Below are 26,401 nucleotides of genomic sequence, written 5' to 3'. Positions count from 1 at the left end.
GCTGCCAATCTGTTGGCCCAGTTCTAGGACTCTGCTAAGAGTAGCCTGGGCAGCCAGTCCTTTGTCCAGACACAGAATAAACCAGTAGAAGACTCAACAACACTACAGTGAGGGGTTGGAGAGGGTGACACCACCTGTACGCATATAATTCATGCCCATCTAATCTGCCACTTCTATGTGAAAAATCGGAGGGTAAGTTAGAGCACTGATGAAAGAATGAGTGATTCTGGCTCATGCCCGAAGCCCATCATGGAAGAACATCACCATTAAAACTGATGTTACTGGTCCTAGAAACCCAGAATTTACCCAGTGGGCCTCAGCTATTTCTGTATTGTCTATGCAAGTTGAGACATTTTTGATCATTTACGGCTCATATTCCGTGACATAAGGGGCTTAATTAAATGCTCCTTCTATGTTCATTACCTGTTTAAAATCTCTGGTGCAATGAAAATGCCTGCAAGCCTTTAGGGCTTTACTTTTGGATTTACAAAAGGATGTGGATTGTGGATTTCATGGTTTGGGAACAGCTCTTTCCATATGGAACCCTATAGGAGATTCCTTATAGAATTACATTGGAGGAAACCTAGCCTGATTCCCTTCCAGCTACATATCACCCTGACAGCTAATGAGATGTCAACTGTGGTTACTTTTCTGTGAGAAAATGAGTGAACCAGATCCTAGGAACATTTCTGTAACTGTGGGGGGTGGATTCAGAGAAGGCCTATGACGTTTCAAACCATACTTCGGGCACATTAAAAACTTCCCATGGTTCTACTTCATGAAATATGTCAGGGAACTTACAGGTATGAAAGATTTCTCACCAGAATATTCTGAGTTAAAATAAACTAAAATGTGGATTAAAGCTAAAAGCTATGTCGCAATAAATAATAGTTGTAAGTGGAGCAAATTATAAAAATAATGAGAGAAAATCTTGTGAACACATTTTTAAACAGTGATTATGAGAAGCTGACAATTAATACCATTTTCTAAATGGAAGAAGAAATGGCCAAAATATTTAAAATTGTGAATAGTTGAATTTTGAGTCTGCATTTGCTTTCTCATTGTTTATGGTATAAATGGAAATATTTATTGCTCAGTTCTTTTGGTAAAACCATCCTTGACTCTGGGATGTGACTCAATTGATTTTTTTTCTTTTAAAATGCATTCTCTAATTTTTCTTGAGGAAGTTTTTTTTTTTTAAGCTTAACTCTTAAAGACCTATACATAATTAAACTGGATTTCATAAAAAATTCATGAGGATTCGTTTCCAACATTAAATATTTTGCTACTTGTGTATAAATTTTATTATACTTAGCCTCTCTTCATGTGTAGTCTATGCAGAATTATTCTTGCTATTGATTAATAAGACAGTAAGTTAGAAATAAGTGGTACAAGAAATCTCTACCTACTACTAGTAGGAATTCAGGAATGTAGAAAATAATGTCTACTTGATATCCTCTTCGGAGTTTCAGTTAGTTATGACTTCTAGGTAGTACAATTTTTCAAGGTGGAAAACGGACTCTATCATTTCACTGCTGTTCTGTTACATTATTATGTGTTTTCACTCAGCTGTCTCAGATTAGCAAAATAACCTGCATAATTGTTTTTTAAAAATGCATTCGATTTTGATGTTCGTTTTTCTCTTACCCTTCTGTTTATCCTTGAGAAAACCCCTGGCAATCTCCAGCTTGTGTCAGCCAAAGTCGTTTTTTATAATAAACACAACTCCTGTTTGAGGGAAGCATCCCCAGCAGTGGGGGTGATTTTAATGGACATGCTGTATTACTTTAATCTAACCCTTTTACCATCTGTTCTTCCCATAACAGTGAATGAAAAAAAGAACATATTTTATGTTTCAGGGTTACATTAGTAAAAAGTAAGATAAAAGTGATTTAAAAGCATGCATATGTTCTTAGTACAATGCAGTCTGCATCTGTGATGTTTTTTCTCATGGTTCAGACACAAATCAAGAGGAAAGCTGCTCATGCCTGATAGAGTGAAAGTTTTTCATGGAAAACAGAACTTTACCATAAGAGGGTCTCTCTCTCTCTATTTTACAGCTAAAAATGATAAAAACCTCAATGAGCTGCCAGGATAAAAATAGATAACTGGAACATCTATTGCTGGAACATCTGGCATTTTTCCTGGGTTGGGTTGTTGCTGCCACATCCAGATGAATGGAGAGCACCTGTCTGGAACACACTCTTAGGCAGGAAGGAACCTCAGGACCGTTACTGAAGGAAGACTATCCGTGGGTGTAATTTGGGTGGAAGAACATTTCTGTGATGGGAGAACATCACCCAAGGTTGTGTGGAGATAGTTTACTGTAGCGTAGGGTTTGGAGAAAGCCTCCTTTGTGAAAACACGCTTGGGGACCTGGCATCCATTAACTGCTTAGAGAGTAGGCTGCTGTTGTCCTTGGTACCTAAATACACGCAGCTAGGTGAGTCTGGGGAACTGGAAGGAGCAGGGCTCTGGATTGAACCTCTCCTCGTAAAACTGCAGTCATGTGATCTTGAGCAAAAAAAATTTTTTTTTGAGCTTCATTTGCTATATCTGTAAGGGGATTAGTAATACTTTTAAGATGTTAACATTTAATAAGATAATGTCTGTGGGATCTCAGCATAGTGTTTGGCGCATGGTAAGTATTTGGTAATGGTAGCTACTGTTGTTGTTATGGGTATTAGTTAGCATATGCCAATCATATAGTCAAATGCCTCTTAATCAGTCATAAACTCCTGTTTGCCTTCCCAAGCAACTACAGTGTTAAGAGAGAGAGAGAGAAATGGCTCCCTTCTTTGAACTCCTAAACTATATTGTTTTTCTCTCTATTCAGGCCAATGTCATTTTCTAACTTGTATTAAAGTTATGTTCTGTGCACTGTTTATGTTCTGTTCACTAGTGTGAAGGCGGAGCCGCATTTCTCATATCACCGGGCATGCTGCTCTGCAAATAGTAGGCACTCAATAAATTTTAGAATGAATCACAGGATGATGCAAAAAGTTCCCATGGATGCATATTAAGCCCCAGCGGATGGTTTAGACCTGTAACCAGATGAGATATCAGTGTCTTCTGGAAGGCATGATTCCTTTGTGAACTGAATCTCAAGGGGGAGCTGGGGGATGTGGATGTCACTGACATTCATTTATGGCTGTCATCCAAGCTCTCTGCCCGCCAGCTCTAGCGCACCGTTGATGGTGGCATTTGGTTTCACATTTCGTGAGAACAGGGGCATCTTTCGTCTGACTTATTTTTTAATTTGCCAACATGAATGCCTGTTTTGAAAATTAAATTTTAAATAAGAAATAAGGATAAATTAAGGTGCAGAGTATTCAGAATGACAACACATTTTCAAAGGAAGAAAAACAGAGGTTTCAGCAAAATTAATCAAAAATTAATTTTCATTGAACCTTCTTTGATTGATGAAACCTAATTAAAATAGGGAATTAAAGCATTCAGTGTCTTAGCATTAAATACAGGAGAAAGTGCCCTTACCTTTTCAAAGAACAGCAGATATTCTATAGGTCCTGAAACATTATTTTGTTTTGCTTGAAATGAGTACGGATGCCAACAATTGCCGGAAGAATCATCTACAAGGATTGCATGTATTCCAGCCCATTGTGATTCTCATTCTCTCTCCACCCTTAAAACCCACCTTTGAGCTTTTTTTTTTTTTAATTATGTTCAGTTAGTCAGCATATAGTACATCATTAGTTTTTGATGGTAGTGTTCAATGACTCATTAGTTGCATATAACACCCAGTGCTCATCAATCAAAGCTTAAGCAATAAGAACCAGCGGTACCAAGGTGCATTTCAGCTTTGAAAATCAGCATATTTGGAATAACAGGCCCTAGTGTTTAGGTGATTGGCCAATGGCCTGATTTCTTTTTGTAGTTGGAAGCCTGATTTCTTTATCCTTTAACATATATGTTTTATCTCTTATATACCTGTAGGGTGGGACTGAAAAATATGACCTCTAGATAATATGGTCTGGGGAAAAAATAGTTTTTACAAGATGGTGATATGATAACCATCCTTGTTTACCCAAGTGAAAGTTATTAATTAAGGACATTTACATCATGCATATGTATCCGTAACATGTTTGCATTTTTAAGAGTGCTTTGCTATATATTACTTATTTGAGCCTCGTTGCAATCCCATAATGTCAATAGTCTGTTCCTATTCTGCAGATGGGAAAATCAACACCCAAGGAAAGTGTTTTTTTTTTTTAAGATTTTATTTATTTATTTATTTATTTACTTATTTATTTATTTGACAGAGACAGACAGCAAGAGAGGGAACACAAGCAAGGGGAGTGTGAGAGGGAGAAGCAGGCTTTCTGCCGAGCAGGGAGCCCAATGCGGGGCTTGATCCCAGGACCCTGGGATCATGACCCGAGCCGAAGGCAGACGCTAAAACGCTGGGCCACCCAGCCACCCCTGAAAGTGGTCTTTTATACAAGTCATGCAGTAGTGCAGAGATTAACTACTGCCTAGTCACATGAGAGTAGACCAGAGTCCTCCCATATGTGAGTCCAGTGTTGTTTCTACTGGAATCCCTAGCTGATAACTTAAAATTACATTTTTATGTACAAAATATTAATAATCAGTAATGAAAATAAAGATATTTATATAATTGAGTTATAGCTTTTGGGGACAAGTTTCCATTTCTTCAGAAAAATGTTTTAATTTAGTGGCTTTGCCTCTAACCATTCCATAAATAAGCTATCAGTGTACTCTATGGGCTTTTTTGATGTTAAAATATTTTGAAATGATTTCATACATAAGGAAAGGTTGCAAGAATAGGAAATTATTCCTGTATACTAAACCTAGGTTCTCTAGTACTTAACATTTTGCTATATTTGCTTTATCATTTTCATTCTCTCTTTTCCTCTCCATTGTCCTCATTATTTTTTTCTAAATCATTTCATAGTAGGTTCCATATATGATGCCTCTTTACCTAAGCCTTAATACTTCAATGTGTATTGCTTGGTCTAATGATTCTTTAGAAGTGGGAAATTTCAGGTTTTTAAAAAATGTTTTTAAGATTTATTTGCTTTAGAGAGAGAGAGAGGGAGAGAGAGAGAGCCGGGGATGGGGAAGGGCAGAGGGAGAGGGAGAGAGAGAATTGTCAAGCAGACACCCACTGAGTAAGGAGCCTCACGCAGGGCTCAATACCAGGACCCTGAGATCATGACCTAGGCCAAAATCAAGAGTCAGTCGCTCAACTGACTGAGCCACCCAGGTGCCCTGGAAATTGTAGTTTTTGTTAAGAATTGTCAAACTCGGGATAGGCCAGTGAAGGGTATTAAGGAGGGCACATATTGAATGGTGCACTGGGTGTTATACACAAATAATGAATCATGGAACATTATATCAAAAACTAAGGACATACTGTATGGTGACTAACATAACATAATACAAAATTATTATAAAAAAAAAAAGAATTGTCAGACTCTCCTCTCTATAGAGGTTGTATCCATTTGCATTCCCGCCCACGACATGTGGGAATGCCTGCTTCCCCACACTTGGCCAGACAGCATATGGTCAAGCTTCTGAAGTTCTGCTAATCTGACGGCTGAGAAATGGTATGTATCTCACACTGTTTTAATTTGCATTTATTTTATTAAGAAGTTAACTCTCTTTTCATATTTTTAAGAGTTATTTTTACATTTTTGGTGAATAGTCAGTTCGTATCTTTTGATCATTTTTCATTGTATTTTCTTTAGTTTTTTCTCTTTCTAGCTTTTGAATTGAGAATTGAATTTATTTTTATTCTTTCATTTTTATTAATTTAGGTGTCTAAAGCTGTGTATCCTATAAATCCAGATATGTAATATCTTCATTATCTTTTTCCCAGAAAATCTATAGTTTATGTTTGTATTTGCCTTCCCCCCCCCAAGAGTTGTTTAATGGTTTGGGTTTTTTGTGGGGGTATTTTTGTTTTGTTTTTTGGGGGTTTTTTGGTGAAAGAGCTTTATAAAAAATTGTTTTTAATTTCCATCTTTAATTCAATGTTGTCAGTGTTATTTATGATATTTCTACTTTGTGAAATTAGCTGAGGCTCTCTTTGTGACCTACTCTTTGATCAATTTTGATGATTAGTCATGTACACTAAGGTTTATCTTTTATTATCACTGCATAAAGTTTGATTGATAGCCCTAAAATTTAACTGATTGGTTTTTTTTTTAAGTCTTCTGTGGTCTTTTAAAAAACAATCTACTTTCCTTGTCTTCTTCTGAGAGTGGTTTCTTAGTCACCCACTTCTCCTGGCATCTTCTCTAGTTTTTTCTGTATGCAGGTGGTATTGATGTGTTATTTGATGCATAGAAAGACATAAGAAAAGAATGGTCTTAAGCAAGAGACAATGGTGATGAGATAAGAGTGATGACACTCAGAGTGTCAAACAGTGGCTAGGTTCTGAGAATACCCTGGGTTAGGACAGTTTGGGGGTCCCTGGGATTCATTTGTTTTTCCTCTGACAGAAAGTAGAGTGGAGGTTTCCAGGCGCTAGAGGGAGGGGAGAATGGGGAGGTATTGTTTGATGGGTATAGAGCTTTAGTTTCGCAGGACACAGAGTTCTAGAGATGGATGGTGCCAGTGGTAGAACAGGAATGCGAACACGCTCACTGTACACTTAAAAATGGGTAAGACTGAAAATTTTATGGGCATTTTACCACAGTTAAAAATAACTGAAAAAAAGAAAGAGCACAATAACAGAGAGGACCAGAAGGCCACCTGGGTGGCTCAGTTGGTTAAGCGTTCAACTCTTGGTTTCAGCTCAGGTCATGATCTCAGGGTCATGGGATTGAGCCCCGAGCTCAGCCCAAGTCGGCTTGAGATTCTCTCTCTCCCTCTCCCCATCCTGCTCGTGCTTTCTCTCTCTCTCTAAAATAAATATATCTTGTGGGGAAAAAAGAGGACCAGGAAGTGAAAAAAAAAAAAAAGATACTGTGCTAGACATTTGTGTATAGGTTTTTGTATGAATATAATTTTCCTTTATCTGGGAAAATGTCCAGGATTGCATGTGGTAGTTGTATGTTTAGTTTTTTTGTTTTTTTTTTTAAGAAAACTCCAGCCTGCTTTCCAGAGCAGCTGTACCATTAAACAATCCCACCAGCAATGTATGGGTGATCCAGTTTTCCTGCACCTTTGTCAGCATTTGTTGTTGTTACTATTTTTAATTTTAGCCAGTCTAATAGGTATATAGTGATATTTCATTGTGGTTTTAATTTGCATCTCCCTAATAGCTAAAGATGTTGCACATCTTTTTCATGTGATTGTCATCTGTATATCTGTTTGGTGAAATGTCTCTCTATGTCTTTTGCCCATTTTTTTTTTAATAATTCCGTTTTGGGAGTTCTTTATATATTCTAGACTCTACTTTTTTGTTGGAAATGTGGTTTTGAAGTGTTTTCTCCTGGTCTACAGCTTGTCTTTTCATCCTCTCAACAGAATCTTTCACAAAGCAAAAGTTTTCAATTTTGATCAACTCCAATTTATCAAAAAATTTTTAAACCATTGTCTGTTGGTATCAAGTCTAAAAAATCTTTACCTAGCCCCAGATTTTTTAGATTTTCTTTTTTTTTTGTTATTTTCTAAAAGTTTTACAATTTTATATTTATATTTTTAATTTAAGTCTTTTGTGTATTTGTATTTTATATTTAAGTCTGTGATCCATTTGAGTTAATTTTTATATAACGTATGAAACCTGGGTTGAGGTTCATTTTATTTTTGCCTACAGATGTCCAATTATTCCAGCAACCATTTGTTGAGAAGTCTGTCTTTCCTTTATTGAATTGTTTTTGCATCTTTGTAAAAAATCAGTTGGAAATATTTGTATGGGTTTCTTTATGGTTCTGTATTCTGTTTTATTGATCTGTACATGTATTTCTCCATCAATACCCCAGTTACGATGGTAAGTCTTGAAGATGGGTAGACAGATTCTCTCTCTCACTGTATTCTTCTTTTTCAAATTGTTCTAACAATTCTAGTTCCTTTGGCTTCTACATAAACACTATGCATTTATTGAATCTTTTCTATCTTCTTTCAACCACTTTGACCTATTCAATTTTTCTTTATCCAATTTTTGTTTCCTTACATGTTTCCCAACTTATCTTCAGTTCCCCTCATTAAATTTTCATTCAAATCTATACCCTTTTCACAACTTGTAACTCATTCTTCACTTCTTCAATTTCTGTGAGTTTGGTCAATTTTCATTGTATTTTTTCCTGTTTTGTTGTTGTTGTTGGGTGGGGTTTTTGGGTCCATTTCTTAGTTTTGAAATTTCTTTTTTTAATTTTTTTAATTTTTAATTTTTTATTGTTATGTTAGTCACCATACAGTACATCCTTAGTTTTTGATGTAGTTTTCCATGATTCACTTAAGTTTTGAAATTTCTGATTCTGAGTGTGTGCACTCAAATACATCGTGCGTGCTTGTTGAAGGTACTTATTTCAGGTTGGTGTGCTGTCTTACAACTTTCCTTTGTGACATAGTTGGTTATTTGATGAGAATTTTTATCAGCTGAGATGATCATATTTCCATTTCAGTTTTTTTTCCTACGGGAGTTTTATAGCGAGTTTAATTTTTCCCCCTACTCCTTAGCATTTCATTTTTGGAACCATTTTGTGAAATACAGTTGTGTAAATTTTGTCAATTTTGTGAAATACAGTTGTGTAAATGGATGACGATGGTGATAGAGAGGCAGTAGAGAGGAAAGAAGGGATTTACCTTCTTTTGTTTTTCTTTCCTATCTTCTGGATCCTTAATTTCCCCTTCTCCTTCTTTCCTTTCCCTGTTACCTCTTTTATAGACACAACTCATTCTCAATTTACATTCTTCTCTTGTGAAAATGACACTTGTTCCAGGCTGCTACTTTAGACTTTGCTCAATTTTGAGCCCTTTCCCTGCGACCAGTGCACTGAGCTACCAGATAATGACTTTTGTTCTTATTTCACACCTACTTGTGTATTTTTTTCTTTCTGTGGACAATTTTGCCTGTTTTGCCTTTGTCCTAAATTCCTCTCTCTCTCTCCCCTCGCTGTTTCTGTCTTTCTCTCAGAGTCTCTTATACCTGCCCTTACCCTACTCTCTGGACCCACAGTTCATAGTGTTTGCTGTTTGACTTCTTATTTTTATTTTTGATAAATTGAAATTTAGCATACTCTCTGCCTCCTAGTAATGCCAGTAGCATGGGTTATGGGTGATTCCATTTGTGCTCTTTGTTCTGTGGGGTGTTTGTATGAAGAGGTACAGATTCAAATGGCTGCCATTATCCTGCCAGAAGCCTCTAGAATATAATAATTTATTGACCAAAAGGCATCATGTAGTCCCTATAAAACTTGTGCCGTAAGGGGACACTTGGGAAAAAATTTACATAATAGTAAAATAAAACTTACATAACAACTTTCTTTTTATAACCGTGACGATAAAAATTCTTGGACTTGGATTATAGTTCTAAATAATATATCTCCTTTAAATAAGTGAAATATAAGGACAGGCGTAGGAATTCTATGTTTTAACACTAGAAAGGATACCAAATAATGATTCTATCATATAGAATTTTAAAGCTGAAAGAAAAGTTAGAGAGCATCTAATCTAATCCAATGTATCATTCTACAGGTGAGGCTAAGAAAGGTAAAGTAATTTGCCCAAGGTTACCCTGAGAGTTACTAGCAGGAATAGACCTAGAACTAGGTTCTCTTGGCTCCCTGTCCCTATTTCTTCTTCTGTTAAATGGTCCCCATTCTGGTTTGGTCTTTGGTAAGTTAAGTATCATCATGACCCTTTTCCTGTTGGGACAAAAGAAATTAAACCACTCGCCCTAGATTGTATATGTAATAAGCAGCAAAGGCAGGTGTGGGGAAGACCAGGAGCTTTCTTATGCAGCACTCACTGATTGTATGGGACGTTCTGCATGTATTGGCTGCCTGCCTCCCTTTCTGCTCTCTCTCTTCCCTTTAAGACTTGATGAACACCTGAAATTTTTCAGATCAATGTATGGGTCTGTAGGGTTCTCAACAGAGTTTACATCCAGTGCAGTTCATTTTAAAGGGGTGAATGTGACTCAGAGGATTGATGGTACACACAGATGCAAGTTTACAGGTCTTGAAAAACAAAGGTTTGCATCTAGGCTTTTCCTCTGTACCGATCTTCTTGGTCTAACTCAACCACCCAACGTCCGTCTGCCTCAAGGGCAGTGTACTTGCCGTCATAGTTTCCTGACTATTGACAAGAGGCTTATCTATCAAATTCTTCTTTGAGTTCTCTTGAAACATTTACCTCCTGTATGCCAGGGTTGCCTTGTGTTGAATTTTCTTTGTGAGCGAAGGACAGAATGTTCTTCTCTGCTGCGCCAATAGCACTTTCCCATACACACTCAGGGAAAGCTTTTTCCCCTCTCAACAAGGCTCAAAAGTCTTGACTGGAGTACTCAGAAATAGGCCTGGTTTATACTTTTATCAAAACAAGCGGAGTCTGGGCAATTCCTAGCTTGGAAAAGCACTGATGATCTGAAATTTTCCTAGGCAGGTGCACAAATGGTGTTACCAAAGGACAAATGTATAACACTCAGATTCCCCGTTGATAAGGAAAGGGGGTGCCAACATTCCCTTGGTGAGAGTGAAGGTGGCATGTTATAAAATGAGAGCCCGGTGTTCATGGGGAGAAAAGGCTGGTGGCATGTGCAGGTGTGGTGTAGGGATTGGTACTTGGGATGCCTTGTGCTGCTCATCTTACAGTTCTGCAGGGAAAGAGGTTGCATTTACTATTTTTTTTTCTTGGTGGACTATGCTGATAGTCCATATGTACACTTGGAAAATAATTAAAGTAATAATGAAGTATGGTAACAGAAAGATCTCGATCGGAATTTGTGTAGAACTCCTTCCTGCACATGCTATATTATCAGCAGACTTCGGAGTTTCCCCAGAAGAACCTCTGTTCCTCATCTCTCGGGCTCCAAGAGCCCCTAGACAGTGCTGACTGAATTTCTCCTGGGCCCCCCACAGCACCACAGATCCATCCCTCTTTCTCCTGGGATAAGAAAGAAAATGTAATGGACTCATATTTTGGTTCCAGAGACTGTATTTTGGTTCCTGCCACTTTTCTGGAAATGTCTCTTACACTGGATCCTTTTTTCTCTCCTCTCTTCCTTGACAGTGTTTTCTCTTGAGTGTAAAATCATGGTTGGAGTACAGCCTTTGAGACCAGATAGACTGTGGGGTGGCCATACCACCTTATTAAAACTCTCAGTGATGTAGTTTCCCCATCTGTAAAATGGAGATATGTTACTGTCCAGGGGATTGTGAGGATTCAATGATATAATATATGTACCATGGTTAGAAACTGCCAGATACACTGTCAGTTCTCAATAAATGGCATCTGTTATTATCGTAGCCGGTAATCTCTGTATGGTACCTAGACTTGTGTTTAGCCTTCGGTAGCCAAAAACTGGTAGAAAGTATATTACTAATTTGAGTGGCTCGTGAGGAACTTCAAACGGAGCATACCTCCTAGGGAGGTCTGCCAAACCTTTTGCGTTTTCTTTCAACACCAGATCAAATAACCCTGGCAACAGGTGAGCAGTGTGATTCCAGCAAGGCACAGTATTGCCTGCAGCTGTTTTGTCCCAACCATCCTATGCATATTTGAAGTTTTGCTTCGGGAAGCAAGAAACGCATCCTAGTGAATAGGTTCAGCCTATATGGGCAAGTCTTCTTAAAAGTTATATTGCCATTGAATTAATGAAGCCTTTCTAGCTATCCTTCATGTATTCAGCATGGCCCTCAGCGAGTTAACAGTCCAATGTGAAGAGTGAAGTGCAGCACTTTGGGCCTTAAACCTTAGTTTTGTTTTGTTTTTAAATTAAGAAAAAAAAATCTGAACAGTGAATTGAGATAAAATACAGTTTCCTTAGACTCTGCCTTTGGCAATACCATGTGGGTAGTGATGGGACTTGGGTTTGAATCTTGACTCTGCCACCTGCTAACCTGTGGCCTTGAGCAAATAATTTTCTCTCTTGAGCCTTAGTTTCTCTGTGCATGCAATGGGTTACTAATAGCTTCATTAAAGGGTTGATAGAAGAACTGGGTGAGGTCACTCATGCAAAGAGCTTCTGCAGTGCGGGGAATTTAGTTCCTCCATCCCTGTTATTATTATTTTTGCCTCCTTTCAGCAGCCAGAAGGATTTTCTTTTGAGGCACCATGAGTGATTGAGTGATTTCACGTCAGGGGTGCCCAGCCTGGTGCTAGAGTTTATACAGCTTATTTTGGTGCCTTAAGCCCAACATGACCTTCGTGGTGCTTGGCTGAGTAAAAAGGCGCTTTTTTTTTTTTTTTTTTGAAATGTACTTTTCTCTCTCTCTTGGTTTCAGTATTCGGGATTTCACACGGAAAGATCTGAATCTGATCACGACAGCCAGTGGGGTGGAAGTCCTCTGACCGACACAGCCTCTCCTCAACTCCTGGACCCCACGGAGAGACCAGGCTCTCAGCATGATGCATCGTGCGCCTACAGACAGTTCTCTGACCGCAGCTCTCTCTGCTATGGCTTTGCTCTGGACCATTCCAGGCTGGTGGAGGAGAGGCATTTCCACACCCAGGCCTGCGAGGGAGGCCGGTGTGAGGCAGGCAGGTACTTCCTGGGAACGCCGCAGGCCGGGAGGGAGCCCTGGTGGGGCTCTCGCGCAGCCTTGCCCCTGACCAAGTCTTCCCCAGAAAGCAGAGAAGCCTATGAAAACAGCATGCCTCACATCGCTTCCGTCCACAGGATCCACGGTAAGGGCAGCTGAAGTGACTCCTGAGCTGGCAGCTTTGGGCCCCTGGGCAGGTTTCTAAGATTCTAGGTTTGACACTGGAGGGACAGACCCAGCGGTTTTCTCCTTTGAATTGATACATGAGGAACTCGCACCAGTGGGATTTTACAAACCACATCCACTCTTTTAAAGTGTATTAATTTTGCTCATGCTTGCCAAATGCATTTATTTTTGACATGTCAGTAAAAATGATTCCCATTGTAAACATCATAAAAAGTAGAGCAATTAAGTTAAAGTCAATTGTTGAGTCAGTCTATTGAACTTGTAATAGGTATGCATTTAAATTTCTTCTGTATTATTTTCTCCTGTATTCTGATGCTTCAGAAGTGGACCTCTGTAGTTTTGGGGCTCATTTAGCAATGCTTCTCAATGAGGGCCCCACTAACCTGTTGGGAGTCCTGGCTTTGCTTTATGGCCTATCACTCGCTTCACAGGTGGTTTAATCCTCCTGGCCCTCTGGGCATTAAATACTGGTAACTGCCCCCTTCCCCCGTTATTATGACAACCCACAGTGTCTTCTATTAGTAAAAGATGGAGTGATACGTAGAACTCACAGAAATTTTCACCTTGGGATTATTATACAGTTTTATGACCACATAGAAATGGACACTGTTGTTGAAGCCTTTAGGGTCAGTAGTGCTCTTCTTTGTTCATTTCAAAGTAAACTGGTGGAGAAGAGTCCATTCTGTCCATTCCAAGCTTGGGTCCAGGCAGATCTCTGACACCCTCCCAGTTTTATTAAAGTCAGTGACATTAAGATTGATCTAACAGGGTGATATTACTCTTCTTGCTGGGTCTTTAGGGTGGGAAATGTGCTCGACAGTGTTGTACTCACCCACAGCCTCTGTCAGATACCACCCAGGCCCTGACTGCCTTCCACAAAGGATTTTATTTTGTTTCTGTTTTTGCTTTTTATTTTTCTGCTTTTGCTTTAAGTTTCTCTAGTATGGTAGACTGGTAATGGAAACCCAGGGCAAAGGGCAATTGCTTGCCAAAGAATGGAGTGAAGTGAAAATCCTGGCTTAACCTACATGGTCTGGAAGAAAATATTAGAAATAAAATAAGAAGAAAGAGGAAAAGGAAAGCAATGAATAGTGTGATCCAGGGCTTCTCTTCTGCATTAAACAGTTTACAGCTTTCATTATGTCCCTTCCTGCTTTTCTTTTCCCTTTTTGTATTGACTTCACACTACTTTAAGAATAATGTAGCTCCGTATTACAATAATGTTCCTCTGTATTAGATCTCTTCTTGGTTCAGAACAGATTGTTATTAACATTTTTTTATTCTTTACCTTACTTCAGAAACTAAAATACCAGAGTTACCATATGAGTATATGTGAAACTGAGATTTATATCTTTAGATTTGAGGAGACAATATTTATATTTTTGATTGAGACTATATATATATAGTATTTACATATATATATTTACATATATACATATTTAACCCTCAGATCGTTTTAAAGCTAACACTAGAGGTTAATTGTAATTCTACTTAACGATATACTTAATAATTTTAACATTTTAGATGATTTATTTGGAATTGGGAAAGTAGTCCAATCTCTATCACTGTCTTCCTCAAACCCAATGGAAAGCACTTTCTAAGCATTAGTTTAACATAGTATTTCTCTAGAAAGCATCATAAACCAAATACTATGCTTTTTTTTTTTTACTATTTACAGTCAGACAAGCCCAATGATATGCGTACATGGAGAAGTATAAACATACTACCATTTTGTTAATTGGCATCCATGACCCAAGGGCAAGGTTTACCTTCTAAAACACTTGTGATAAACTTCATCTTCACTTATAAGCCACTGAAAACTATGAATGCCAGTACAATACATTGATGCTTTGTCATGCGAGCCTGTGTCTGTTTCAAATATTGGTGCATATATTTAAAATGAAAGATAAAGGTTTCTTTTAATAGGAAAAAGAAACACAGTTTCGGGGGTGAATTTTGAGACCACTTACTTTTTACTTTTTCTAATTTCTAGGGCGAGGTCATTGGGATGAAGATAGTGTGGTCAGTTCTCCAGACCCTGGGTCTGCCAGCGAATCAGGTGACCGATATCGTACTGAGCAGTATCAAAGTAGCCCACACGAACCTAGCAAAATTGAAACTCTGATAAGAGCCACCCAGCAAATGATTAAAGAAGAAGAGAACAGATTGCAGCTAAGGAAAGCCCCCCCAGACCAACTGGCTTCCATTAATGGAGCCGGGAAAAAACACTCCCTCTGTTTTGCAAACTACCAACAGCCCCCACCAACAGGGGAAGTCTGCCATGGCTCGGCTCTTGCCAACACTTCACCATGTGACCACATCCAGCAGAGAGAGGGAAAGATGCTGAGCCCCCACGAAAATGACTATGACAACAGTCCCACTGCACTGTCTCGAATAAGTAGTCCCAATTCGGATCGCATTTCAAAATCCAGTTTGATCCTAGCTAAAGACTATCTACATTCGGATATGTCTCCACATCAGACAGCGGGAGACCATCCTGCCGTCTCTCCAAACTGCTTTGGTTCTCACCGGCAGTATTTTGATAAGCATGCTTACACACTAACTGGATATGCCCTGGAGCACTTATATGACAGTGAAACCATTAGAAACTATTCCTTGGGCTGTAATGGCTCACACTTTGATGTAACTTCCCATCTAAGGATGCAGCCAGACCCGGCACAAGGACACAAGGGAACATCTGTTATAATAACCAATGGAAGCTGATGTTTTTCTAAAATGTTTTGTTCTTTAAGGATCTCTGAAACATATTTATAGTTTAATGCCCCATTACCAGCATTTACTATGCCACAGATGGTTAGAGAGGATAATTTAAGTTACTGGGTATTTGACATGTGTTCCTGCGAAATCAAAGAGCACTAGCGTTCAGGGTTACACACAGATAATGGAGCTAAAGTGAATACATAAATTGCCCCTTTAATTACATGGGAACCAGAATAGATACATTTTGAATTTAGATTAAGTGAGCATATATACCACATGAAAGGACTGGTAGAAGACAGCATTGCGTTGTGCTGCTCCAGTAACCCTCATGCACACAGCCCACCATCCACAAACGACTGTGTACACTTCCCATGAAGAAATGTAGTCTCTATACCTTCGACACAACCCAGATGGCTAAGTTTTCTTAACCCTAGCACATTAAGCTCATTAAAGACATTTCCATTCCCAAAATAACTAAGAAAGAGAGAGATACATCTTGTAAACTGGTTTCTTCGTTGTGGTTTCACCCAGTCCGCTCATTTGGTTCAGGCATAAATTAGGGAAATGGTTCTGGGTATGGTACAAGAATGAGTTTCCACCTGGTATCCATTATCAGCAATCAGGAAGTGGTGATTTTTCACCTTACTTTTGAGTTAGACAAGGAACAGGATCACACTGACACAGCAGTAAGGATTTTCTAAGTAAAAGCACCGAGATGTTGAGACACACATCAAAAACCTGGTGCCCCCCATTGGAAATAGTTTAGTAAAGATGGAAAGGCCAGAGATAGAGAGAAATGAAATGATATCTCAGCACAAACAATTTAAGCCTCCAAATATGTAATCAACATATCTGGGGCGTATAAAACGAACCAAATAAAAAACTCAAATCGATCACGAAGAAAAAAGGCAAAGTGCGAAAAAGGACTAAGGAAAGCCAGTGAAGGGCTACATGGCAGCAGTGTAAGTGAGAACATGCCAGAGCACAGATGTGCAAATGTGACAACATGTGGGAAGCCTCAGGGGAGAGCCTAAGATAAAAGCTTGGGCTGACGGACAAGTGGTTAAAAGGGCAAGAGTGTACTTCAACTGAAGGAACATGCAAAGCGTTCATTTCCCTTACTGTCTGTGAACGACGAAAACAACAAACTTGGTCTTAAGTTCATGTGATATGGTAGAAAAACCAGCAGAGTAGAATGCAAGATGTCTGGGTTCCAGTCCTGACCCCACCTGTAACTTATTTTGGGAATATCGATGTATCGCTCACCGTGCCTGGGCCCTAGTTCTTTGTCTGTGTGGCCGTTCCGATGTGCCATGGTTCTGTGGATCATCAGTGCGGCAGAACTACCCTTGTTACCCAGTTAACTCTCTGCTGTCAGTTGGCAAGACCAATCATCCTGGCTTGTCTGCACTCGTACAGAGGTCTAGATCCTTTGTAACGTCAGCAGGTGCATGGGCTCTTTTAGGCATGGGTAGTTACAGTCAACTTTCTGGTTCAACCAAAATGTAGATGGTAGAAACTGATGAGGGAGTAGGAAAATAAGGACAATTTATTTAATGCACTAGTCTCTAGGAATCAAAGCAAAGTGACACAAGTGATTAGAGAAGTTTCTTAGGCAGTATTTCCTAGGCATCCCATGCCTGCAACTCTTGCATCTGCAAGGAGGGGAATGTATTGGAAGAAACGGACTCATGATTTTGAAGACAACATGAGACTGACCACTCAGGGATTAGTTTCATCATTTAACACAGTTATTTGGCAGTTTATAGGTAGGTGACAATCTGAATGATGATAATCTGAGAGATGAATACCGGGTCATTTGTATATGAGAAGAGAGGCGACATGAAATTAAATAAGTATTTCTTGGGTATGACATAGCGACATTTGTATCGTAAATGGAAACAGTGCAAACATGACAAAGTTAGTGGTGATCATACGTACGTTCAAAGAAGCTCAAAGAACAAGAAAAACTACATATTCAACCACAGAAGCAAAAGTGTTCAATGATTTTGAGAAAAATATTAATGAAAAACCCCTGGAATACTTAAAATAGATTTTTGATCAATTTGAAACATGAAGTAAGTTTTTAGGAATGCTAAAGTTTTGGGGGAATTCTTTAGATGGAAAAATGGTTCAAAGACACAAATATCTGAAGAACATGGTGAATTTTGGAAAGAAAATCTATATAGATGGGTTTAACTGATGGATATACGTTCTACCAAAAATGTCAGGGACAGATGCTATAAAATAAATAGAATCTTCAGAATCAAGGAAAAGGACCTAATATGAAAGAAAAGAATGTCATTAAAGAGACTTCAGTGAAATCTTAAAATGGCAGATAGTTAAGTGGTGAAAAATAAATTATGAACTCCACAAATTGGGGGTCATCAGAAGGAATAATGTTCTTTAAAATGATATGACCAGTATTTTTAAGTGAAGACAGACGTAACTCCGTTACATCCTAATTAAAAATTTTGGTAGTCTGACCCAGTTTTAAATACAAACCAGTTATTTAATTTACATGTCAATAATTTTATAGTGGCAGATTTATTACATTACGTATAATGCGTTACAGGCCCACAGTATTATAAGCTTTCATTTTTTGCAATGTGGCATGATTATTAAAAATGACCCCAAAATAAGATGAGACAGTTTATGACAAAGTACCTTTTTAATATACACAAACATGTGTTAAAATGTATTTATAATCTACATTCTCTTATTCTGTCCAGGAATATATTTCTTCATAACGAATATGTCATCTGTGTCTTTTTAAAATATGGGATGTAAAATTCGTACGTTCCCAATAACTTAATGTGAAATTGGCTTTAGTTTTAATCCTTGATTTCGGTAACTTTGCTAAATGTTGACTCATGATACTAGGTTGAAGTAGAGAGAAGTATGATTTTTACATCACATTGAGGATTCATAAAAATGTGCTATATCCAATTGCTAGTATAATATGTAGCAATTCATTAGATGATACAAAGTTCATGCTTTCTAGTAATAGTATGAATATCTTTATTGCCCATCTTCCCTACCTGTCATATCTAACTTAACAATTTGGATGACCAAAGAAATAATTAAATATTTCCCCCATGTTCCTTGAGAAAATTCTGTTAAAACTATTAAGAATATACAGTTCGATGTATTATTTTGGGATGCATAATACTAACGTCATAATCACTATGGGGCGGACATATTATGCTGAATAGAATGGGCTAGCTTTTCTAGACTGTATTGCCTGAACTAAGATCATATGACACAGTGCTGATGTGACATTCAAAATGAGACACAATGCAATAAGTAATTAGCTTTCAGTGTTTATGCAGAAAACCCACTTATTCTCTCTTGATTATATTTTATAGGGCTAGAATATTTCCATCGGGTACTATTCTTAATTCTCACTACACCCCGTTGCCACATGCTGCTGCCTTGGGCAGAGAATCCCACTTAAAATAAGCTTTAATGGGATCTTCCAGAAACGGACAATATGTTCCATTTTCTTTTCTTTTTTAAATGGGGGTAAGGATCTATTCAATAAAAGGTCATTTGGAAAATATGCATAGTTATCTTAAAATAAAATGAAAGGCTTTTTACCCCCCAAGACCTAGACCAAATAAGTTTGATAGAAGACACTACAGCTAAAGAGACATTCTGAATACAGATACGTTATTTTATAGCTCTCTCTCTCTTTCAAGAGCAGGACATTACTAAGATATTCAGTGCAATTCAATTAGTACTAGTAGTATTTGGAAGTGACAGAATGAATGCTGTTATTTGGAAAAGTGAGGATTTTGGTTATTTTAGGGTTACTTACCTTGCCCAGTGGAATAGCTTACACTTTAATACACTTTCTTTGAGTTAAACAAGTTTGAATGCCCAGATTTGGTTCCCCAGTTGCCTCAAACCATAGAATATAGGTATACATTCTATTTTCTGACCAATTTAAAGAATGTAAATCCTATGGCTCTCCAAATAAGTGATTCAACTTTCATGTAAATGTCAGTTTTTGTGAATAGGGATTTGACTCTAAGACAGCAGAATCTACTGGTTACTTCTTACTGGGACATGCATTGTGGATAAAACATCATTCTAAACTTTAAATGAATGACAGAACAACTATGAACACGTGCAAAGGGTATCTTACACAGAGAATGTTCTTGGGGGAAATTACCATGTGGTGCTCATTTCTTGTGCACAAGAGTTGTACCGGTAGTACTTAACTCAAAAAGTGATATTGTGCTCATATTCAAATAGGGGTTTGTTCAGAGTTCCTTCTCTAGGACTGTATGCAGAAAGGCTATACGTGTGTGTATGTGTATATATATGTGTGTATATGTATACACACATACACAGTTGTAAAGCAAGTAACAAGATTCTGTTCTGCTGTGCTCCTTAGAAACTGATGGTTCACACAAGAAATCCTAATACTTTTGAATCAAACACTTATAATTTTATTTATTGCAATTTTGCTGCATGGGACTTTGCTTTCATACACCTATATAGTGGACAGTTTGTCCTAATTTGCTGATCTGAAACCCATTTAATCACAGTTGAATTTACACCAACAACCCTGGTGTGTTTACATTTCAAAAGAAATGAAATTGGCGTGGAGAAATTTTTAGAAGTACTGTAACTTTTTTCTGTTTTTTTCCAAAGGGAAATATTTCAAAAAGTGAAACTTACGAGTAGGCACTTCAAAAAAGATAAAATATTTTATGTTTGTTTTTTGACTGACATGCTATAAAAAGGATTATATTTGTGAAAGAAGATACTGATTGCCAATATTTCAAATACCATCTTGCAATGTATAGTTTTTAGTGACATCGTAGTATAAATCTGTAATTTGAACTTTTACTTTGGAATGTAAAGTAGAAGATATTAGCTATGTCAATGATATCTTGCAAAGTGTTCCCATTTATAATTATTTATATTGTAAATAGCTTTCTGAAGTAAATTTGAAGTTAATGTGCATAAAATGTATTTATTATGTGAGGAATTTTTTTGGTTTAAAATATAGTTACCAATATGCAGTTTGAGTCTGAAGTATTCATTGAATGAAAAGTCTCTATAGGACAAAACAGACTTGTTAGTGGAAGACTTGAACTGTAAAGAAATAAGAATCATTTTAGCTCTAGATTCTGTTGGAACAGGTAACACACACACACACACACACACACACACGCGCGCGCACACACACACACGCGCGCACACACACACACACACACACACTCTCAGGGACCTAGCAATAGAAGCTTACGCATAGACACAGTAACTATTAAGTAATGGGTCTGATTTTCATTAGCTACTAGAAAATGGTTTCTCAATTTACAACATCTTAGGGAGGATGCCTTTGATCTCCTCTTTGCTAAAATAAAGAGAGAAATGTAAAAGTACAGATAATATTTTTAATTCCCCCAAGGGAAAAGAAAACCTGTAATACGAGATTTTTTAATTTGCTGTCATTCAAAAACACGTTAAAAAACACATCTACAATAATTTAGATTTTGGAATCCAAAGTAGTTTTTAAATCTAGAATTAATGATTTAGGTCAAACAGAAATAGATTTCCAGGTAGTACATAGCACCCAACATGGTTTTTTTTGTTTGCTTCCTCCAGGGTTTTTTGATATACCATCAGGTATTCTAGAAATTGTCAACCATTCATCGATTTGAAAAACTTACACAATATATTTTTATTTCAATGGAAATGTTTGTATTTCATAAAGCTTTTTTGATAAAGCTGCCCCAAATATCATTCCCATTAATATTATGACATTTATCAGATATTTTTAAACACGATTCTATAAATAATTGTTTTAGTGCTTTAGTTTCTGAAAGTAAAATTGTTTTCACTACTTCATATGTCAAAATAACTGCACTTTCAAGGTAATTTACAGCATTTATGGAATACCAATATATGCCTCAAATGGGATAGACGCCAAGAATCTTCCTCGTTGTAGGACATCATAAGAAAGCACATAGAAAGGGTTCTTGATTTTCCTTTTGTGCTTTGAAAGCGTAAATTCTTTAGATAATCACAAAAATGACAAGCATTTATTGAGTTGCCGTGTAACAGGCACTGAACCAAGCTGAGATTGTCACTGCAGTCTGAATCGAGACCATCACTGAAGGAAATACCAATATGCTCCATTTCACTAAGGAGGAAAGTGAGACTCAGAGTCATTAAGTAACTTAGTGACACAACCAACAATGGTGGAGATGAAATTTTTTTTTTTAAAAGATTTTATTTATTTATTCGACAGAGATAGAGACAGCCAGCGAGAGAGGGAACACAGCAGGGGGAGTGGGAGAGGAAGAAGCAGGCTCATAGTGGAAGAGCCTGATGTGGGGCTCGATCCCACAACGCCGGGATCACGCCCTGAGCCGAAGGCAGACGCTTAACCGCTGTGCCACCCAGGCGCCCCCTGGAGATGAAATTTGAACCCAGGCAGGTTTCCTCCAAAACTTTACCTTACTTCATTCTGCTTTCTTTATGTAATTAAAAAAATAAAAGGAAACAGTATCTGCATGGCGGTTGCATAAAACAGATCACTCAGTTCAGTCAAGGGTGGCTCCAGTAGCCCCATGTACAGTCTCAGGGCTAGGGATGCTATTTCTCCATTATTCCACTGACACATGATGACCGGCCCAAGGGAGACAGAGGGCAGGTCCGCTACCCCCTTACATAATATTTTGCTTCCTGCCAAATGAACATTCTGATGTTTCTTTTATATGAACACGATACCAAGAAAATTCTAGAGCACAATTAATTACAGGTAGAATATCTTAACAGGATCCCTATTATTTGAAAAATTTTTGAGGCTTTCTCAATAAAATACAAGTGGTTTAAATTATAACTAAAAGCTATACTTAAAAAAATGCTATACATTTTTACCCAACGTTTTCAGGATATGCGCCAAAACGAGTATTACTTTTTCATAATTGTTGTTAAATACTCTGCTTTATTTCATGAAATAAATTGAATTGGGCTTTGCGTGAAGCCCAGTCAAAGCCCATACCACCAAGAACGATGTGTCAGCACTGCCTGTATTATTCAAGGGCCTGGTGTCGAGGGTACTTCCAGGGGAGAGCTTACTGGGCTGTTGCAAACCACCATGTTATGTGTTTTCCTTGTTTGAAGGAAACTGCTCAAAAGTTATCTGACAGGAAGGCTGTCCCCCAGAATGTAGAGGATTCCTATAAGATGTCTTTTAGCAACAGCATGAGGCTGCTGGGATCTCGCTGCCCTGGCGATTGTGGTAACTCCTGGGTGCCAGCAACCCAGGCAGCCTGTTCAGCTATCCCTGGCTCTTGGCCTCTGCCTCATGGTGTCAGGAGGGTCGATCCTTTGTAGCACTTCTTGGCCTTTCATAATTATGCTTTATAACTTAACGTGTGCTGTATTTACCGACGGAATTAGATCCAGGGTGGGAGAAATGTAAAACAGCCCCTGCTTTGGGAGTTTGTAAATAATCTCTGCTTTGTTCAGTTTCCCCCAGGTCAGGCTCCTGTGTGGGGAGTAATTCCATATGGGAATCTTACTTGAGTGCCATCTAAGTAAACCTTAAAGGAAATCTTGGCAGTATCTCCTGAGCCATAAGGAAATCATTCTCAGTTTCTGGTGAGGATTTTCTGATAGCTTTGTGTGGTGTATAGATTTTTTTTTTAAAAAAGCTGAACCCAAGGACTCTTTTTATGGGTAAAGTGTCTGGAGTTCACTTGGGAAAGTGTAATTGGGATCTAATGTGAGAAGAATCATCCAGACGGTAATTGCGGTTCATTATTCAGTGCATTTTTACATTTCTAATTTCTAATTTCAGCCCTTGTGTTAGTCACATGCCCCATTGGTTAGGCTAGACAGGTTTATCTATGGTGGCATGCTAAATGTTTTTTCATTTAAAAGGTCAGAGACACATTTTTAATAAACATTTGCAATTCTGTTATATAGTTAAAGGTTATCAATAGCCAAGAAATTTCTTTAGGGTGGTGAGAAGAAGTGGAAAAACTAGCAAGTTTTTATATTACTTAAAAACATTGTTCTGTCACCTGTGTACCTGCTTAAATACCTACATCTGCTATATAATTAACCCTGATATTTTTTCTGCATAAAATTAAAGCATGTAAAAGGTGCTTTTTAAAAAAAAATTTATTTACTTGCGAGAGAGGGAAGGAGAGAGAGGGAGAGAGAGCAGGAGCAGGGGGAGGGGCAGAGGGAGAAGCAGACTCTCCGCTGAACAAGGAGCCTAATGCGGGGCTCGATCCCAGGACCCCGGGATCATGAACTGAACTGAAGGCAGATGCTTGGCAGACTGAGCCAACCAGGTGCCCCTGTAGAAGGTGTCTTTTCATGTAAGACATAGAATGTCTTATTTTTTTTTTAAAGATTTTATTTATTTATTTGACAGGGAGAGAGACAGTCAGCGAGAGAGGGAACACAAGAAGGGGGAGTGGGAGAGGAAGAAGCAGGCTCCCTGTGGAGGAGCTTGATGTGGGGATCGATCCCAGAATGCCGGGATCACGCCCTGAGCCGAAGGCAGACGCTTAACGACTGAGCCACCCGGGCGCCCCATAGAATGTCTTATTTTTGAAATTCATTTTTCTTTCATGGACACTGCAATTATTCCACTTAATGTCCCCAAAAGGAAATAAGAAGGCTGAAAAATTCTAGCACTTTTTCATATACCCTTTGGTTGGTTTATGGCCAGGTCTCCTTCTTTGGAGACTTCCTGTCATACTGTATTGCTCCAAATTTTCACCTTTTTCTCCAGCTTCCCTCATCTTACAGACATGTTATTTTACTTCAGTGACCATCTGTAAACGAGAAGGACTTTGAAAAATATGCATCTATCGCCATCATGCCACTGTCACACCTACAAGAATTAACAATAACTTCTTTTGTGACACTTTTTAAAAAGAGGAGATGGAGATCAGGTATGAAGTTCTGTCCTTGTGTCTTTTGGTCCTGATGTCTCTCTGGACCCTTCTTTTACCCATCCACAGCTCTCTTCATTTACTTACCCTTCTCTCCCTCCTTTCCTTTTTGGCTCTTCTCAGCTCCTCCCCCAGATTTTTACATGTACTAGTGTTCTTTGGACACATACTTAGGCGTATAAACAGGTGCATGGCCGCATGCGCACACGCATACACGCTTCCAGATGACCCCAACTTTCAGGGCATCAGGCCTCATTCCCGCTCACCTACTCTTGGCTCAGTTCTCAAAGCTTCTGTTTTAAATCCTGAGAGCAACCTGAATCCTACCATGAGTTGAAGACTGAGGGCTCTGGGGTCCTTGCTTTCCTGAGATATCTTGATTTCTCTTCCCAACATCTCGAAATACCTCTGTATCTTTGCACTTCTTTTCCGCCTTCCCACCTCATGAACCAGGTGACTCTGCTCTGTCAAATGTTATGTTAAGGCTTCCTATCCCAAAAAACTGTTGTGAGCCTTTGAGGAAGCAGTGCCCATGGTGCCCTCAGCTTCTAGCAAGTGTTCAGTAGATGTTCGCTCTGAGGATATGCTCCTGCCATTTTCCACTTCCCCTCATTCATCATCCAGGCAGCGTCCAGTGAACACTTACCAAGTGCCTCCATGTACCATGTAGGACGTTCAGCTAGCCACTGGCAATGCAGATAAAACTCATGGGGCCCCTGACTCAAGGGGGTCACGGCTGGGGCAGTGATGAGGGAGAACCCCAGAAGCCCTCCACTCCTCCTCCACTTCCCTGGGCGCTGTCCCTCCACTGAAGCCAGCGTGCACTCGTGGCCTCCCTGGACTGACCCCCTGCCACAACCCCCTCCCGCCTCAGGACTCAGTTCCTTTCTGAACTCCCCACGCTGATGTCCAGAGCCAGCTTGGCAGTTACCCCTCATGCTCTCCAGGGTGCTCATCTGGGCTCCTTCGTTAGCAGCAAAGGTCCTCAGTGAAGGGGCTGTTCCCTCTCCCTCCATTACCTCGGCCCCGTCCCCAGAACAGTGCCTGACACATCACAGAAACGTGGTAAATATGTGTCGGAAGAGTGAATAAATGCTCCCTCAGAAATGATGATGAGGTATTTCAGGTCATTGCATTTTGTTCTACGGTCTGTATTATTAAGCTTCCTGTGGCTTGTGCTGCCCCCAATAATACTTTGGATCCTATTAACATGATTCTCGTTGCTTCAGGTTTTCTCTTTTTGCTTTGGGCGATGGGTTTTGCAACTCGCTTTCAACATTCTGATTTTGAAACCTGAACAGTCTCACCTATGTTCATGATTTTTCCCCATGACTTATATAGTAAAGGAGATGATACGTATGTGACACTTTCTACCAGTTCCTGGCTTACCGTATGAGCCCCCTTGTGTTCCACTCCCCCCCAAACCCCCACATCAAAGCCACTCTTTCCCCTAATTTGCCCCTAAGTCTCTTTTCTGTATTTCTGATGAATATTACATGACACAGATCCATTTAAAAACACCTTTCTCAGATCTTACCTTGTCATTGTGTGAAATACCACCACAATTTGACTTCCTTACTCTTTCCAAAATCCTCTTCTCCCCCCTCTAATTTCCTCCTTCTGTTCTCCACAATGTATTTCCCTCACTGTTGGCAGGGTCTTCTTCCCACAGATTTTATGCCATTCACCTGCTTAAAAAGCTCTTTTGTGTGCCTTTTGCATCTGAAAGAAATTTAAATCCCGTACTTGTCACAGTAGGTCTTTACAACTGAGCCACCAACTACCTCCTTGGTCATTTCTCCATCTGGCCCCCCAGACACCCTTGGGTTTTGCTGTACTGAGTTTTCCTTCTTCCTGGAATGTGCCATGCCTTTCGCTCCCCTCAGCCTTGGCACAGGCTGTTCTCCGGACTGCTTTACTGCCATT

The 26,401-nt window shown here is 38.9% G+C and overlaps 1 protein-coding gene across 2 annotated transcripts in view; it reads left to right on the top strand.

Moving 5' to 3' along the window:
- SIM1 (SIM bHLH transcription factor 1) overlaps window positions 1-25,288 on the top strand; it is a 75,134-nt gene extending 49,846 nt beyond the window's left edge. The window contains exons 10-11 of one of the 2 annotated variants that reach the window (XM_087865341.1): window positions 12,375-12,777; window positions 14,812-25,288. In XM_087865341.1, the coding sequence (XP_087721467.1) occupies window positions 12,375-12,777; window positions 14,812-15,542 (1,134 nt within the window). In that variant the 3' untranslated portion in view covers window positions 15,543-25,288. The remainder of the gene's footprint in view (window positions 1-12,374; window positions 12,778-14,811) is intronic. The other variant, XM_087865340.1, reaches the window with a different exon arrangement.
- The last annotated feature ends 1,113 nt before the right edge of the window (window positions 25,289-26,401 follow it).

This window comes from Ursus americanus, chromosome 11, assembly GCF_024610735.1.
Source record: "Ursus americanus isolate L20-20 chromosome 11, mUrsAme1.1.p, whole genome shotgun sequence".
Lineage (NCBI taxonomy): Eukaryota > Metazoa > Chordata > Mammalia > Carnivora > Ursidae > Ursus > Ursus americanus.
This window is presented reverse-complemented; position numbering and strand designations above follow the sequence as displayed.